The 16494-nt window shown below is 31.3% G+C and overlaps 2 protein-coding genes across 3 annotated transcripts in view; both read left to right on the forward strand.

Moving 5' to 3' along the window:
* The window catches only part of LOC123720128 (cGMP-specific 3',5'-cyclic phosphodiesterase-like), a 42965-nt gene extending 39262 nt beyond the window's left edge, over positions 1-3703 (forward strand). For both annotated transcript variants that reach the window (XM_045676626.1, XM_045676625.1), the window contains exons 19-20: positions 481-513; positions 803-3703. Coding sequence is in view for 1 of the 2 variants with exons in the window: in XM_045676625.1 (XP_045532581.1) it covers positions 481-499 (19 nt within the window). In the remaining variant the exon portion in view is untranslated. The remainder of the gene's footprint in view (positions 1-480; positions 514-802) is intronic.
* Positions 3704-5803: 2100 nt separating this feature from the next.
* Positions 5804-15394, forward strand: LOC123720251 (MICOS complex subunit Mic60-like). Its single transcript, XM_045676790.1, has 17 exons — positions 5804-5878; positions 6556-6737; positions 7814-8010; positions 8268-8306; positions 8505-8638; positions 8780-8906; positions 9466-9629; positions 9934-10059; positions 10347-10419; positions 10916-11004; positions 11310-11420; positions 11667-11784; positions 12359-12496; positions 12828-12931; positions 13471-13572; positions 13946-14034; positions 15146-15394. The coding sequence occupies exons 1-17, from the start codon at positions 5834-5836 to the stop codon at positions 15321-15323; spliced, it is 2016 nt and encodes a 671-aa protein (XP_045532746.1). The 5' UTR covers positions 5804-5833; the 3' UTR covers positions 15324-15394.
* The last annotated feature ends 1100 nt before the right edge of the window (positions 15395-16494 follow it).

Consider the following 16494-nt stretch of genomic DNA (forward strand, 5'->3'; position numbering starts at 1 on the left):
TTCTGATAATATTTATTAAGAAGTGAAACAAACGTTTATTTTCTATTATTTCATAAATGAAGTTCTGTTAATCTGTAACACGACACTCATTGACTATTAGACAGTACGAAGTCAGCCGTGTCAGCTGATACGTAATATAAACTGATTGTTTCATTTAACTTTCAAAATTTTAATAATAATAATTATTACAATCTACACTTCGAATATTATGCGTGTAAATTATCTTACATAATGGTAGAATTTTACATAGTAGTAGTATATATAGTATAATAGTAAATCATTATAGTCAATACTTATATTGTTTTATCTTTACATCATCACATTATATATTATTAAATTAATATTTATTATATTAATTTGATTTATGATGTGCTTAATAATATTTTTTTCCGAAATATAAAGTCGACTTTTAAAAATTATTCATAAAACAGAATCAGTTACTAATTCGACTGTTTAATTTCACATTTTGTCCCTTTACAGGTTGTGTCATATGTTGTGACGAAGTTTGAACTGGTGAGTAACTTAATTTATCTTTGTTTATTCCTATTTCGAATACCAATAAACTACTTTACCACATTTGATACTTAACTGTAATATACGATACTTACTTACTTACTTATAATTAAAACTGGACTCGATAGTATCATCAAACATTTTTTATGAGTCTAAAACCTCAGGTCACCAATGTTTACTTCCACTAACACTTAACTTGTTTATTACTACGGTATAATTGCAACCACATAACATTGAAATTATATTTATTATTTATATCCTACTTACTACTATTTAATTCTCTTTTCAGGGGCAGTGAAAACAGCACAGACAAAAAGGACAGACAAAAGCCGTCCCAGTCAATCGATTAATTATGTCCTTAACATGGTTTCACTTAATAAACTGTTAATTAAATATGTCGAAGTAATGGCGCTGGCGTCAGCTACCATTGTCATAATATTTTACTTCAAACTTTAAAGTTTAACCAGTTTATAACCGTTATTACTTGTGGTTCATTCGATTTGTTAATGTTATTAAATCTAAAAAATAACGACTATTTGGCTGTCTAATGTAATAGTTATTTCATTGGAGTTATTATTTACGTCGGAGCAATGCAGTTAGTGTCAGCTGTTGTTGTCATTATAATATAAAAGTCAAAGTATACCAAACGTCGACCTTCGCAACGTTCTTAAATGTCAATTAGAAAAGAAAACACTTTGTGAAAACACACAACCAATTCTTATGAATGGGCTATTTAATTTAAAAACCTTTCCATGGTATTTATTACACTATTATCTTTACAAATTGTTATTTTTAATTCTGTTAAGCAACAAGTTCAAATTAACATTAATAATCATACCCGCCAAAAAGGTTGCCTAGTCAAGATGGCGTCGTACCATGCTTGTTAACCAATAAACAAATGTCAAGACTTTACTGCATAATTTTAATTTTACACAAATACCAATATTCTTAGATCAAAAACAGTCTCCGACAAAATTACACTCCAAGTTAGTGTTAGTATTAGACAGAGGATGCCATATTGTTATTATTTAATTATGGGTTATTTTCACAAGTTATTTTCTTCTTAATCTGCAATCTAAAATTAATATTTTAAAGATTAAGAAGAAAATAACTTGTTATTTTAATTGTAATTTAAGTTTGTACAGATAATTCTCAATAACAATTTATTTTTCTTACATACATATTGAGGAAGAGCTATTGTCATATATTAACAGTTTATTGTAACTGAAATAAGCTATAGTCTTTGATGTTTAATCAAGGAATATAGTTAACAGTTCTAAAATAGTTTGATAAATGTTAACTTTAATATGTACTTCGACTGAAGATTTGTTTACTGCATTCGTGATATTTCAAACTGATTCATTTATTTGTTAAAGTAAGAGATATAATTTGTGTAGCTTTGTATTTACCGTGTGAGTCAGCTTCGAAAGAGAGAGTCAAATTTTACAGTGCTTAAAATTTTTGTTGCCATCTTTAAGTATTCATATAAAATAATAAATATAAATCAACGTAAAGTTAATAAAATTTTGAAGCAAGGCACGTATTTCTCTCTTTACAAAATGTTTACATTATCTACTCGTAGTGATAATAGTATATACGAATAATAGTTTAGAAAAATGATTTCGCTTTAAACCAAATTATTTGGTTGCGTAGTAATATTATATTGGCAATAGACAACTACGAAATGCTTCAAGGACCGCAGTGAACAAATTTTCTGAAATCTTTGTAATAACTAGTTACTACGTCTTTTTGACGCCCACTTGTTTCCTGTAATGACTAGTTCCCGTGTTTAGAACGGATAACGTATGCAGATGCGATATATGTGCACTTACTTCTCTATGAATATTGACTTTGACGTAAGAATCAAAGAACAACAACCAAGAAAAATTTCGTTGCATACCAACCTCTTTTTAAAACAAAGTTAAATTCTCTCTTTTAATATTTCGTCTTCTTCTGTAAAATTTTGTTTACGCTATGAGAAAAGGAGGCGGAAATAGTAGGTTGACAGGATGATAATCAGCTGTCAATGGATGGATTTGTCAGGTGTCTAGATTGCAGTTAAAGATTGCACAAAGATAAGTCTTTGAAAATTGACTTAAGTGTATTCAAAGACAACATTAAATGTGTGTCTGTGGATTTTGATTAAAAGAGGGCGTTGACAAGTTTGCAACTTGTCTGAATTTAATTCAATTTGCACCTTTATATATTATCTTGGTACTGTTTTGTTTGTTAATTAATTTTTTGAAGCTATACCCAAAGCTAAATATAGGAACTAGTTATTTACAATAGTGTAATGTATTTATAGACTGTGATCTAGTGTTACTTCACTCTAATTTGTAAATAGAATCTTGTTGTAAGTTTCTAGGTCTCAACACGAAATTAGATGAAAATAACGTGCGGTAATCGTGTGTAAATTGGTTTTTTTGTTGTTAGAAATTAATTAATCTACCAAAAGACTTAGGCTATAAATAAAGAGAGGACTCATTAAATGGTCTTACACGATGAGCATCCTATGGACGTATTAGACGCGATAATGAGCGCAGACTAAACCCACTAGAACGTTCCAGCAATGTATCAAATTGCGTACAAAAGCGAAGATTTGCCTAGGACGGTCATGATATGACCGTTATAATGCACAGCAATATTTTTAATAATTTATCGTCGACAGTACGACAATATTTATAGACTTATAGACACAAATTAGTCCAGTTAGACACATGTACGGAACGCATATTAATTATTTGAGATACAGGTACAATTTACCCTTCTAATTTTCGTTTTAAAATCGTCTTATATCTTGTCGAGACCTATTCATATTGTTGGATGTGTAGATGTGTTATTGATAATAATGTTTCTGTACACAATGCGAATTATCTTCAAGTCACTATTGTTATGGTTAGATTTTCTAAAACTGTCCCTAAGTTTAAAACATTTGTATAACTTCATATTTTAATTAAGTTCCTTCAATAAGAATGTCGTTACCTATCGACACTGATAAACAAAAGACGGAACAATGACGCCCTTCGTTCGATTGTTTGATCTAACGGAAAACGATTCATATAGCGTGTCTTTGAACGACTGGTCGTTTATCAAACTTTACTATACTAAGACGTAAGACGAATCTTACATGTAGGGAACATGTAAGATTATTTATTGACATTTTAATTTGTTTGCTTTTTGCTCAATCTTTTTGTATCTTTATTTATAAAACAATAGTAAAAGATAAAACAAACCTAACTTTTACCACACACATTTACCCTTTAATTTTATTATTAAATGCAAAAGTATTATGATGCTAGTCGTATAAATATAAATGTGTTACCAAACGCAAAATTGACGTCCGAATGCTTATAAAGCCATATAAGTGCAATATTTTATTTAATTACAGAGTCTATTTTGTATATATGTAATAAGTTAAATGATTAGATTAATAAGTTATAACCCCCTCATTCATCGAAACTAAATCAGTTTTGTGTTGTGAAAATTAATATTTTAACTAATATACTAATTCGTTTCTAGTTAAATCAAACTGTACGTTTTGTTAAAACAGCATTGCTATTTAGTTTTTATGAATATGGGTTAAGTGTTTTACTAATTTCAAATGTTTTATTTAACAATAGAATATCGAGTTTAGGCAGTACCAATAATATAAATTTTAAATATTTACGCCTTTTTTCCATAGGGGTATGCCGTGGTGTGATACGGCTCTGGCATACCTCGCTTAAGACAAATAACATTCAACGTGCATGCTCGTTCCAAAACAGTAGTCAAACGTACATGAGTACGTGTGACCTGTCCGTTCTCTACTTGGATTTAGTCCAGGTATATAGGTACGACACGGCTTTCCCGACTCGATATCAGCATCCATGGTTCGGTTCACATATATCCTTTGTACATGGCCAAACCATCTAAGCATTCCCTTTCGTATTCATGTCCCTTCCTCTTTCATACAACACTTCTCACGTATCTCACTCTGGCTTATCTTACCGCGCAATGTTAAATACTTCTTAACACTCGTAATGTTAATTAATTGCTAATGATATATTTATTATAAGGTTGTATTTATAATACACAAATAATAACAATGCAATCTTTTCTATGATAATGATGATAAACATGCTGCTATTTAATATATTTACGCGAAATAAATGAAAACATATCCCCGTATTAACAATATTATATTGGTTTTTAAATTACAAAAAAAATCTCTAAAATATATCAGCAGCGTGTTATTTATTTATTTAATATAATAGAGACATTTCATCATATTTATTGTTAAATTATTTATTTTATTTTAATTAGATTTTATTTAAGTAGTTCTATAAAACGGGATTGGTTTGTATGTATTCTTTGTGTAATTAAATGTATGTAAGCTCCCGTATATAAGAAAACATGTTTGACAAGAGTTTTAAATTCAGGTTTATATCAATTAAAAAAGTTTTATTAACATTAAAGCATTTATTATATTAGATGACATTAATTACTTTGTTTTTTACAAAATCACGCAATTTTTTATGAATAATTTCCTTCTGCATTTGCGCCAGTAATTTGTGTCATTAGTTAAAATATTACGTCAAGTTTGAGCAATTATATACTATATAATTAATTCATAATCATCTAGTAGTCAAAATGATACTTTTCCTTTAATATCGCTTGAAAACCTCGCATTTATTAGGTCTAAAAAGATTTATAAATTATAATGTTTCGTCTTCCATAATTTCTGTTAGTATCATTTTCACTGTTAGAATTTAGATGAACTAGATTTTCTGGTGTTGTGACGTAGTTTTATTACTATTAGGTCTATGTAAATCTTTACTGTATTAAAATGTTTGAGAGTTCTCTATCTCTGTGTATTATTTTACAAGTTTATCGCCTTCCTGGCTGAATAACGCACATGGTACCTTGGAGGTTATATTCAATGCCCTACGAAATAATAATAGTTGCATCTATTTGCCCTGCTACCTTGAGGTGCCAAAATAGGGCTGCCCCATGTACCATTGACTAGTAATACGAAGACATTAAAAACCTTTACGCAATAATCTGTAAGCGTAATGTTTCTGGTATATCTCAACAAAGGACCCTTTGCCCATTATTTAAATATGATTTATTTTGATAACTACACAAGTGTATTGGCTCTTTTCTTCATTGCTTAGTACAATTAAGGCTCTCTATATAATTTAGTCAATTATCTACTTTAGTGGCAATTTACCCAAGTTTAAATAAAGGACAAAAGAGGTCAAAATATTATAGAAGAATAATTGATGACAATTTATATAAATCGTCACAAAATGTCAGTTCAATCTCACAAAATAACACAAAAATGTTTAGAATAACAGGACAGTTATTGACTATCAGAAGTTTATTGGTATGTTTTACACATAACATTCTCGCTTATATATGACATGAATATTTTTATAAGCAAATAAAACAGCAACTGTTATGGCCGGCAATGCTCTCGCGAGCACTGAGAGTGTCCATGGGCGGCGGTATCACTTCACATCAGGTGAGTCTCCTGCCCGTTTGCCCCGTTCTATAAAAAAAAACCTAATTTTGAGTCCAGGTTTCTGCATAGAAATACACTAATTTCGCTTCGTGTCTTGCATATTACAAATTTTATTGTAGTGGCCTAAATATTTTACTAGGCAGTAAAATGTTGTTATCCAAAATAATAATAAAAACATTACGAATTCCGCATTGTTATCTTAGTGGCTACGCATGTGTGTGTTCGAGTCCCGGCTCAGCACTAATAGATTTTATTTTCTATGTGCTCATTTAATACATGGTAAAGCAAACCAACAAGCTTTAGACATCGTAGGCTGATCACCTACTTGCCTCTGAACTAAGAAAAATGATACAGAAGTATAGCCATCACCTAGTCGGTCTAGCGTTTTTATAGCTAGATCTATACCTATGTATAATAGTGTCTAGTGTTACCATACGTATTATACCTATACTGATATGTTCTAAGTGTGACTGTGTGTGTGTATGTGTGACTAACATAATATTTTACCAGTTTTAAATCAATCAATCAATTATATATAGCGTCGTCAGCCAATCGACGTGCAGGTTGTTCAGCACACCTTACTCCACAAATACAAGCCACAGGAGAGGGAAACTTGCCCCGTGCCACCTCCACCTCCTCCTCCAAAACCCAAAGATGACTCGGCATTTTGGGGCACGCTTGCTGTAGTATTCGTCGCTGCAGGTTTCGCTGTAATTGCGCAGTAAGAGGTCTTAACAATAAAAAATATCTCAACCTCAATTATTTATTATTTTAAACATATAACAAGAAATACAACTGTAAATTCCTTAAGCCCTTATGTAAGCGCTAAGCTTTTTTCGTCACCATCAGTTTTGTTACCATAAACTTTTCATTAATTTTTTTGGTAAGAAGATTTTTTCTGTATCCTAAATAATTTATATCTCTTTAGTTTTTAAGTGTATGAAGTGAAAAACGTAAAGAAAGCGACGTTCTGAAGTTTGTTCATATTCGGCTTAGTTGTTCTAGTAGTTCAAGTTAGTTGTTTTCTAGCTTTTCAAATAGTCGTTATAGAAATTCGTATTTTTGATAATAGTGTTTTTAAATTAAATTAATTTATTTTAAAATATTAAATATGCTTAAATAGGAAATTTACTGTTCCTTTTAAATACATAATAAACCTGCTTTTTCTGTATATACAAAACCGGAGTTAAAATTTTCAAATCAAAATGTTTGTATGAGAAATAAAATTTAAGTCATCAAATAAACATCTAGTAGGTGTCCACATTGACATCTACTAGATGTACGCCGACTATGTTTTTTTTTTACGGTCCACTTGACGAGAAATTAAAAACTCATCATTTAAGGTCATATTTGTACGCAGAAACGCTTCAAGGCAAACTTGGCCTTTGCTTTTGCCCAGGTGATGTAACTCCGTGAATAGAGCGAAACTTAAAAGTAGAAAGGAGAAAATGATGTAATGTTTAAAACATACCACAAATTTAACATTACACAAACTACGCGAAATAAAAAAAAATCCACTTCAATATTAAAATTACTTTGAATTTGATTTTTTTTTCTTTACAGTTCTATCCTTTTATATGTCTTGCAGTTCCAGATGATATATGTTTTTGTAATTAATTCATTTTTATATAGCTTCACATGTTACTAAAAAGTTTTCTAATATTAATCATAAAAGTAGAAACTTGACTTCTTGATGTTTCTGAGTACAATTATGGCCAGGACTTCGACCGGCTTACAACGTCGCTGAATCACAGCCTAAAAGATTTTAGCTATATGACAGAGCATTTTAATTTACAGACGGACACCAGAAATACGTGACTGGTTAACGATTCACGCACCCTGGTTTGATGACTTCATCGCCGTTATGTATGAGGAGAACATGACTTATAGAGACTACGCTGAGAAGTGTATTGAAGACATAAAGGAATATGTCGCAAAAATTGGAACTGAAGACAAGCCTAAAAATTGTTCATTGGATGGCAAACCGATTATAAGTAAATTCTTACTTTCTATCATAATCTAATGTACTGTGAAACATATTACTAAAATGTATTGAAATATAATGATTATATTTTGCCTACTTTCAAATTTAAATTTAATAATAATTTAGTAGTAAACTAAATAGATAAAACTTAATCATTAAATTAAATATTTTAAATAGATTCACGTCATGTCTAATCATTTTTTTTTGTGAAAAGACTGCTTCACTTCAGACTTTGATGTAAAACTGTGATATTAATTTTAATTACAGCTGTACCCCAAAAACATGAAGTGGAAACGAAAAAAGATGGTGAATTTCAAATTTATTTTGAACGTGTTGTAAGGTTTTTAAAATACCTATTATGACTATGCCTTTAAGTACTATATTGCACTCTTGCTTGACTCAGTCAGTACTATGAGTTATAGCGAAGCCATTTTGTTACCATTGTACTATAGACTTAAACATATTTATTAGACAAAGAACACATTATAAAGACTCCTTTTGTAGGTGAATGTATCATCATACCGCCGCCTGTTATCACAAAGAGCATCTGTGAAATAGAAGAATGTGTAAAAGATCTAGCTGAAGATGCTCTTAACAATTACTACACCGCTAAAGAAGCTTGCGCATACTATAACAGTGTAAGAATCTTCCTCCACAAATAGAAGCATAACAAATCAAATTCCAACTATTTAAAACCTATTAAATAATTACTATACTGGAAAAGTGTTTTAATAATTGTTTAGCATCTAATTAATGGAATAATAAATCTATTGTTATAGGTAGTTGAAGAAGCAATGCAGAACTTCACAATACCAACTGTTCGTAAACTACACGGCGAGTTGGCAGAGAGAATCAAACTTGTCAAAACATCAATAGCTAATGCTAATGAGGCACTCGCTGAATTTAGTGAGATATTCATTTTAAATTTGATTTCGAATATTTCTTTTATTATTAATTCTTCGCTTAAACTAATTGCGCATATCGTTATCTATGTTCAATATAAATTAAACTTTTTTAATCAGGGCCACAGGCTCCAGTATAATTTGGGCGTCTGATTCGTGATAATTTGTTTTTCTAATAGGCAAGTAGGTGATTAGCCTTCTGTGCATGACACACACCGTCGACATCTTGGGGTTAAGACATGCCGACTTCCTCATGATATTTTCCTTCAGAGAGCGAGTGTAAAATGCGCATATAAACATAAGGCCCATTAGTGCAGATCTGTAGTTCCTAACCTACAACCTAAAATAAAAATAAAGACAGGAAAATTTATTATGATACGCCATTTGTGATTATACAACTACGTTTTCATGTACAAAAATATACTAATACTGTATCGTAGTTTAGCATATTTGATTAACCATGAGTGACACGTATGCATGAACGTCTCAAATGCTTGTATGAAAATCATATTTTTTGCGTTATTTTATATATCGTATGTTAGATTAACAAATACTGATTTTAGATGACCTAATCCAATATTTTGAATGTGGAGTGAAAGCCCCACCAGAGCATATGGCGAATACGCGTGGTTTAATCAACGATTATCAAAAGAAGCTAACGGCCAGTCTTATGCAGTATGAGTGGGAGAATGATAAAGCTTTGGCTATGGACATGCATTGGCAAAGGGTAAAAATTATAATTATAAGCTCACCTTTAGTTAATATTAACGTAAGCCATATAAGGCCACATTTCCGATCTAAAAGATAAAACCGTCTACGTCCAGAAATGGTTTTATAAAATAAAAAATAAATTAAATTATAGGCCAATTATTTATGTAAATTAAAATTTATACAAATAAATTCATTCCGTTATTTTTATAGTGCAATAAATGTTTGCAAAAAACATAACAAATTCATGTGTTCTCAGTGTAGGAACAGAACAATGTATAGACAGTCTTAAATTACGAAGCGCATTATAATATTTATTCCAGGTAGAAAATTCCGTAGACAAGTTTACAATTGAGAATCAAACCATGTACCCAGAAATTAAATACGAACAGGATAAACTCCAGCTACAGAATGACCCCGACTTTTTACTCTACCATACTTTTAGATATGTAAGTTATGTATGAGTGAGCAATTTTTAAAATTTTATTTATCCGTTTCCGTTACATTAAAATCAGACCTACATTAAAAGCGTGCATGTTCATGATAATCATTTGTTTTGTCTCCGTGTGTCTGTTATTGGCTTATTATATTAATAACCTTAACACTTAGATAATTTTCTTAAACATTTATTTTTAAATTATTTTCTTATGTCATAAAAATATTTTCTATTGTCAAAATACATACAAATCGAGTTTGTTGATAAAATTAGTAATAATTTAGTTTTTTTTATTATTAGGCATCAAAGTTACGAGAGGAGCTGGATAATGCTGTAGTTGGTATGACAGACAGAGTTAACAGAGGAATGGAGAGTGAGTTTCTATTCTTATTTTGAATTCAATTGTTGATAAATTTCCGTATTTTGATACACTTGTACAAACTTGATTTTTTATATTTGAAGTGAAACTTCTTTATCGGCGTAGGAAAAAACTTTACCGTCACATTTTTCCGTTACGTGCCATCTTTTTCTTGTCCCTACCACGGTTGATTCAAAGAGATTCGACGCCATTAATAACAAAAATATATAATAACAATAATAGTAATAAATCTATTGCAATTAATGAAATTCTGTAATAATCTTAGTAGTAATAAGGTGAAATGAAATAATTGTATTATTTGTATTCATGTATATGATAATTAAAGCCTGTTGTTAAACTTTATCTAATATACTTTTATTTAACCAATTTCTGTAAAGTTGCATATAGTAGATCAATTTTTGAAAAATAAGGTCATTAAGAAGTTTCACTTCTTACGTGTGTATACTAGTACACGCACACTTTTTTTTTAATATTTACAATCCTTTACCAGCACTCCCAGAAAATAAAACAAGAGATGCCAAGCTTGACGCTGTGTACAGACAGAAAAAAGCAGACCTAGATAAGGAATTTCAGAAACGGGTAAGTTCAAATAAACTTTATAGATGCAAAACTACCTTTCCCGAGCCTATGACTAAAAACTAAAGATACATTAATTTCAAGTGCTTTTTAGCTTTCGTTAGCGAGAGACTTTTAAACAAATTTATGAAGTAATGAATTTATGATGTTTTATTTAAAAATAAAAGTCTTTAAAATGTTCTTCAATGTTCATGTTTCATGTTCATGTTCAAAACATCATAGTGTTCTATTGGCTGATATTTTATTCTTGTTACCTCTCTGAGGTACTCTTTGATTTTGGCGTTTTTAAATATTAACAATGATTCTAGTACGCCGACCAAATAGCAAACAATGAGAAAGTTCTAAAGGACTCGTTGAAGAAACAGCTGGACAAACAGCAAGAGACTTTGCAGAGACGGCTTGATGAAAAAGAAAAAGAAGTATTTTTGATGAAAATTATATTTTATTACATATTTGACCTAAATTTTACGGTTTACGTAAAAGTGTTAAGGTTAACCGTTGTAGGAAGTAGCTAGTCTCCATCAATATAGCTGTTTAATTAAACAATATTTTTATTATATACATGATAAGAGGTGAAAGTACCTTATTAATTAGTTATGGGATAAAAATTTTATTTAAATCAATCAGTTTTTACTTGATTTTGTATTAAAATAATTTTATTTCAGGCAACAATCACTTTGGATAAAATGGTTGCTGAGAAGGTGGCATTTGAAAAGAGTATTTTTGCGCGTCAACTTGCGGAAATGGCTGGGAAATTGAAATTGGTTGAGGAAAAACTAAATGGTAGTCTCAAGTTCGTTTCTGAAGTAGATTGAGATAAACTTTGTTTTGATGAAATTAGCTACCCGAATAAATGTTATGTTCTATTAAAATACATATTAAAAAGCTAAATGTGCGATTTTCGCTTTCGAATCATCATACATTTTTACTTACCCAATTTATAGCCTTATAAAATGGCTACGCCCGAGCTAGCTCCCGAAATTCAATCGCCGTGTCATGCAAAAAAGCGGCTCGGCCATATTCTTTTCTCGTAGCAGTTTAGGCCATTTTCTGTGTATACGTAATAAAAACAAAATATTTGTAATATTGAAATGGTCAGTACAAGATGAAAGGTTAGTTTATTACGCAATAACTGAATGCAGAAGGTCTCTAAAGTAACTGAATAAATTCCCCAGTGAGATACTTACTACTAAGATACTAGATAGTGATTACTACTAAGCAACATGGATCTCACAACTTTTTCCGGTAAAAGAACTGCGTTTCAAGACTAGATTTTTTACATGTTATGTTTTTGATGGCAACATATATTTCTTCCCAATAAGTGTTATAGGTTATATTTTTGTAAATATAATTTTAGCTCATTTAAAAGCTGAGCGCGAAACGCGGAGGTCTCAGGAATTGTGGGTGGCTGGTTCAGCTTTGTTAGCCGCTACCAAGAAGGGCGCACACCATGTTGATGTGAATAAAGAGTTGAATGCTATTCAAAGGGCATCTGGTATTATTTAAAATAGTAATTAACTTTACATATAGGTTATATCTTTAACTAAAAGTCACAAAGGAAAAATAATTAATATTTTTTTTTAATGTATTCACGGGCAATGTGGAATTTACTACAGCCGAAGTATTTATTCTTAATAAAAGATGGCTGTAACAGCCTAACAAAATATGTGACAAAGACAGAGAGAGCTTTAAAAATAAACATAAAAGCGTATTTACAACAGAGTTGGTTATATGTAAAATTTTTGCCGGTAAATGCTGTATAAACTCGTTTGTGTAACTAGTAAAGCCATATGTATCTTTGATTCTCCTTATAATATTTTCATAAGGTGATGGTGATAAGCTTGTGGAAACAGTTCTAAAAGCAATACCAGGATCAGTCAGGGAGAAGGGCATTGTACCAGAAAGTGTTCTTCGAGATAGATATCATCGGGTAAGTTTGATATATATATCTTGAACTGAAGAAACTTTTAAAATTCACAAATATAAAAACAAATTGTAAAATTCTGTTGTCATAAGTAATCTAGGAAATGCATTGTTTCCTAATACAATTCGGTTAATTATCATTTTAAAACTGTTTCAACGTTGTATTGTCTTTTGTTAAAATAGATACGTATTGAAGCTATGTATTATTATTAAAAACTTATAATTATTAACATACTTTTAATTTTTAATTTCTGTTTGATAATTTTAGGCCGTCTCCTCTATTGAAATTGGAGTGTTAGACCGTGACCACGCACGCTGTAAAGCACGCGAAACGTCGGAAAAAATTATGTAATCAATCCGTTTAAAAAAGTGTTTTCTTAATGTTTCAACGTTTATGTACTAGAGGGCCACGGCAATCCGTGACTTTATAAAATTACACTCATTAGTTCAGTACATGTATTATAGGAAATGGTGCACAAAAAGTTAAGCTTTCATACATGTATAATATTTGTCTAATTAGTTTTAATAATATCTACGAATACACAGATGGAGAATTTGGCGCTGAAAGTAGCATTAGTAGAACATGATGGCGCTCCGTTGCCCGTATATATTCTGTCATGGCTGCAATCAGCACTACTATTTATGAAGGTAATTCTAATGATCTCTGGAATGACGTACATTTCAGGTAGACTCTCTTCGGACATTTGGAGTGGTGGTTTCCCGTTACCTTCCACTACCAGACATTTTTGAAATTATTTGTGTTGGTCGCCCAGCCGGTTATCTATCTAGTCAGAAACTGAAGGAAACAGCTGCTCCATATACTTCCTTGCTGGCCACTATGATTAGACGTGAGATACTAACTGAACAGAGAGAGATTAGAATATGAATATGTTATTACCTAGGACCGAGTTGCCAGGATATAAAATAAAAATTGTCAATGATACAATAAATATATTTCCCTCTATATATAATATATATATATATATTTAGAATTCTATAAACTTTCTTTTAACTTATTCAGATATCTGGAATACCTCAAGAAGAATTCGATAAGCCACCTAAAGAGCCATTTGAACACTTGGACACTTACGATTTACTTCAACGTGCCAGGTATAATATAGTGTGATATATTATCATACAGTGAAATACAATAAGTGAGGTTCTGGGTAAAGGTATGCATTCTACAACATCGTACAGTCCGCACAAATAACGTATAAGAAAAAAGGTTTTACAACAAATCTTGTTGAAATTGCAAACCTTACGTTAAAAGGTCTTATTTTTATATAATAGGCGACAAAGGGGCAGGAGGCTCACCTGATGCTAAGTGATACCGTCGCCAATGGACACTCAATGACAGAAGGGACGCGAGTGCGTTTCCGGCCTTTTAATATATTTATATATTAGAATACTTACAATATAATACTATACTTTATCGTTAGCGATTTAAGGTTATATATGCTAAGGGTATAAATGATAAAGTGATTAAAAAATATATCCTGGTGCAATTTTGCTTTCTAAACTAAATATTACTTTTTATTACAGAAAGCACTAACTGTATACTGTATACTTTGCTATACTCATTTTACTTAACCCAATTTTCACGTCAGGAAAATTATAATTGTATAAACACGACCATGAGAGTATGTAGTAATGTCGTTGCGCATGATTGCTTGTGGGTTAGGACGTTGTTAATCACGTGCGATCGCGCATGTATTGTTGTCATAACAGTTTCATTTAATTCGAACTTCTTTTTTTTAATAGATACTTTTCTACGTTTCTATTATTTAAGCATTTCTTTGATATTATATTAGGAATACATTGATATTAAATTTTCTAATGAAATTCCTATCTTCAAACGTTCAAAGTCGAATTCTCTTTTTTTGTGATCGCGACGTTGAAAGGGAGGAATCCATAGAGAGATTGGTGGTGCAGAGGAGGGTTGAAGGGACAAGATCTCGTCTCCATCTATGATGTGGTGGGCCGATTAGGTACATCAAGAACGCGCTCACAAATGCACGAGAAAGTCACTATTCCTTGTTGATTGGCACCTGTGCCCAGTCAAGACATTAGTAACTCCGAGGAAACAAACACAACTGCTATGTTAAGTCGAAGACTTATACGCCCTTTAAAGTAAAGCGTAGAGTGGTGGCAAGGATATTTCGAGAGTAGCATCGACTTTTATTTTACGAGTATTGGAATTCTCGTGGTTTGATTTTTCCAGGTTTTGGTTGGAACGCGGCAACCTGGCCACTGCAATTCGCTACGTGAGTGCACTAGAGGGCGCTTCCCGGGCGGCAGCTGCCACATGGACTGAAGACGCGCGCGCATACCTCGAAACACGACAGGCTGCGGAGGCTGTACTAGCACATGCCGCAGCCTTGGGTCTACAATACATCTAATTAATGTAGTTACATAATGTATATTATGATGTTAATTAAATTTCTTGTGAAATAAAAATTGTAAATTTCAACGGAGATCTCTGATGTAAACTAATAATATAACAATAATAAATTTTCTTTTCTTTTTAAAATCATAACTGCTATCTGTTCTAGTATGTATAAAAAATAGAACTCATTAAAATTTGTCCCACCGGAATAAAGGGGTTATTTCATAATAACATTGTGCATCTGTGGATATACTGTAATGTCACCTGTAAAAGACCAGTTTTAATACAGAACAGCCACCGAAGTGGATTCGATTAGAGAAAAAATTAGTAAATTATAATTGTTACGTGTAAACGCAACACTTTCACATTTATAACATAAATAGCTGTTGTCCGCTTCGTTCGCGTGTAAACGGAAAAACACCGATTTTTCACAATCAAATATGTATTTGTTTACTGAATTTAATAAATATGTAGACTCACACGATCTTTATCTTTATAAGATTAACATTTATATTTGTATATGTTATACACTATAGACAAGTGGACTATCAGAGAATTTACAAAATTTAAATAAAATGGTAAATTGTTAAGGCCACCACGGCCTAGAACAGTGTTAAACTATAGGAAAGGGTAATTGTTCTAGTTTATTGAAGCAAAGGAAGTGGCTTCATATTGACGCAAATCCAATCAATATTCTTATTTCGTAAGGGTGTCAAGCGCGTTTTACACAGAACGGAATATATGTTAAAATGTATTCAACAGTAATAGAATTCTGAGAAGTAGGGTAGACTACAATTAATTATAAAGTAAAAAATAATTATGTTTAAAAAATATCAGCCCATTATTGTATATCTTCTATCGAGTCAACTGGTACTGCTTCTAGCTGCCTACAGCAATACAGTTTTTATATCAAATAAGCTAATAATATAATACTGTAAATTTTGAACTTGATTCTCTTCTATCATTGAATCGGTTCTTTTTTAAAGCCAAAATAATAAACATATGAGGCTCCCTGTTGGAACAATAATACTTCATAATTTTACCTCGCACTTGTACTATGTTGTGACACCCAGTCAATATGAAATCGCCCCAAGGGTAACACAAAAATTCGTATTTATAAAACATTAATAGCGGAAATCACAAATCCTGTGCAATTGAAACATTTAAGTTGTGTACTCTATCTT

Source organism: Pieris brassicae, chromosome 2, assembly GCF_905147105.1.
Source record: "Pieris brassicae chromosome 2, ilPieBrab1.1, whole genome shotgun sequence".
Taxonomy (NCBI): domain Eukaryota; kingdom Metazoa; phylum Arthropoda; class Insecta; order Lepidoptera; family Pieridae; genus Pieris; species Pieris brassicae.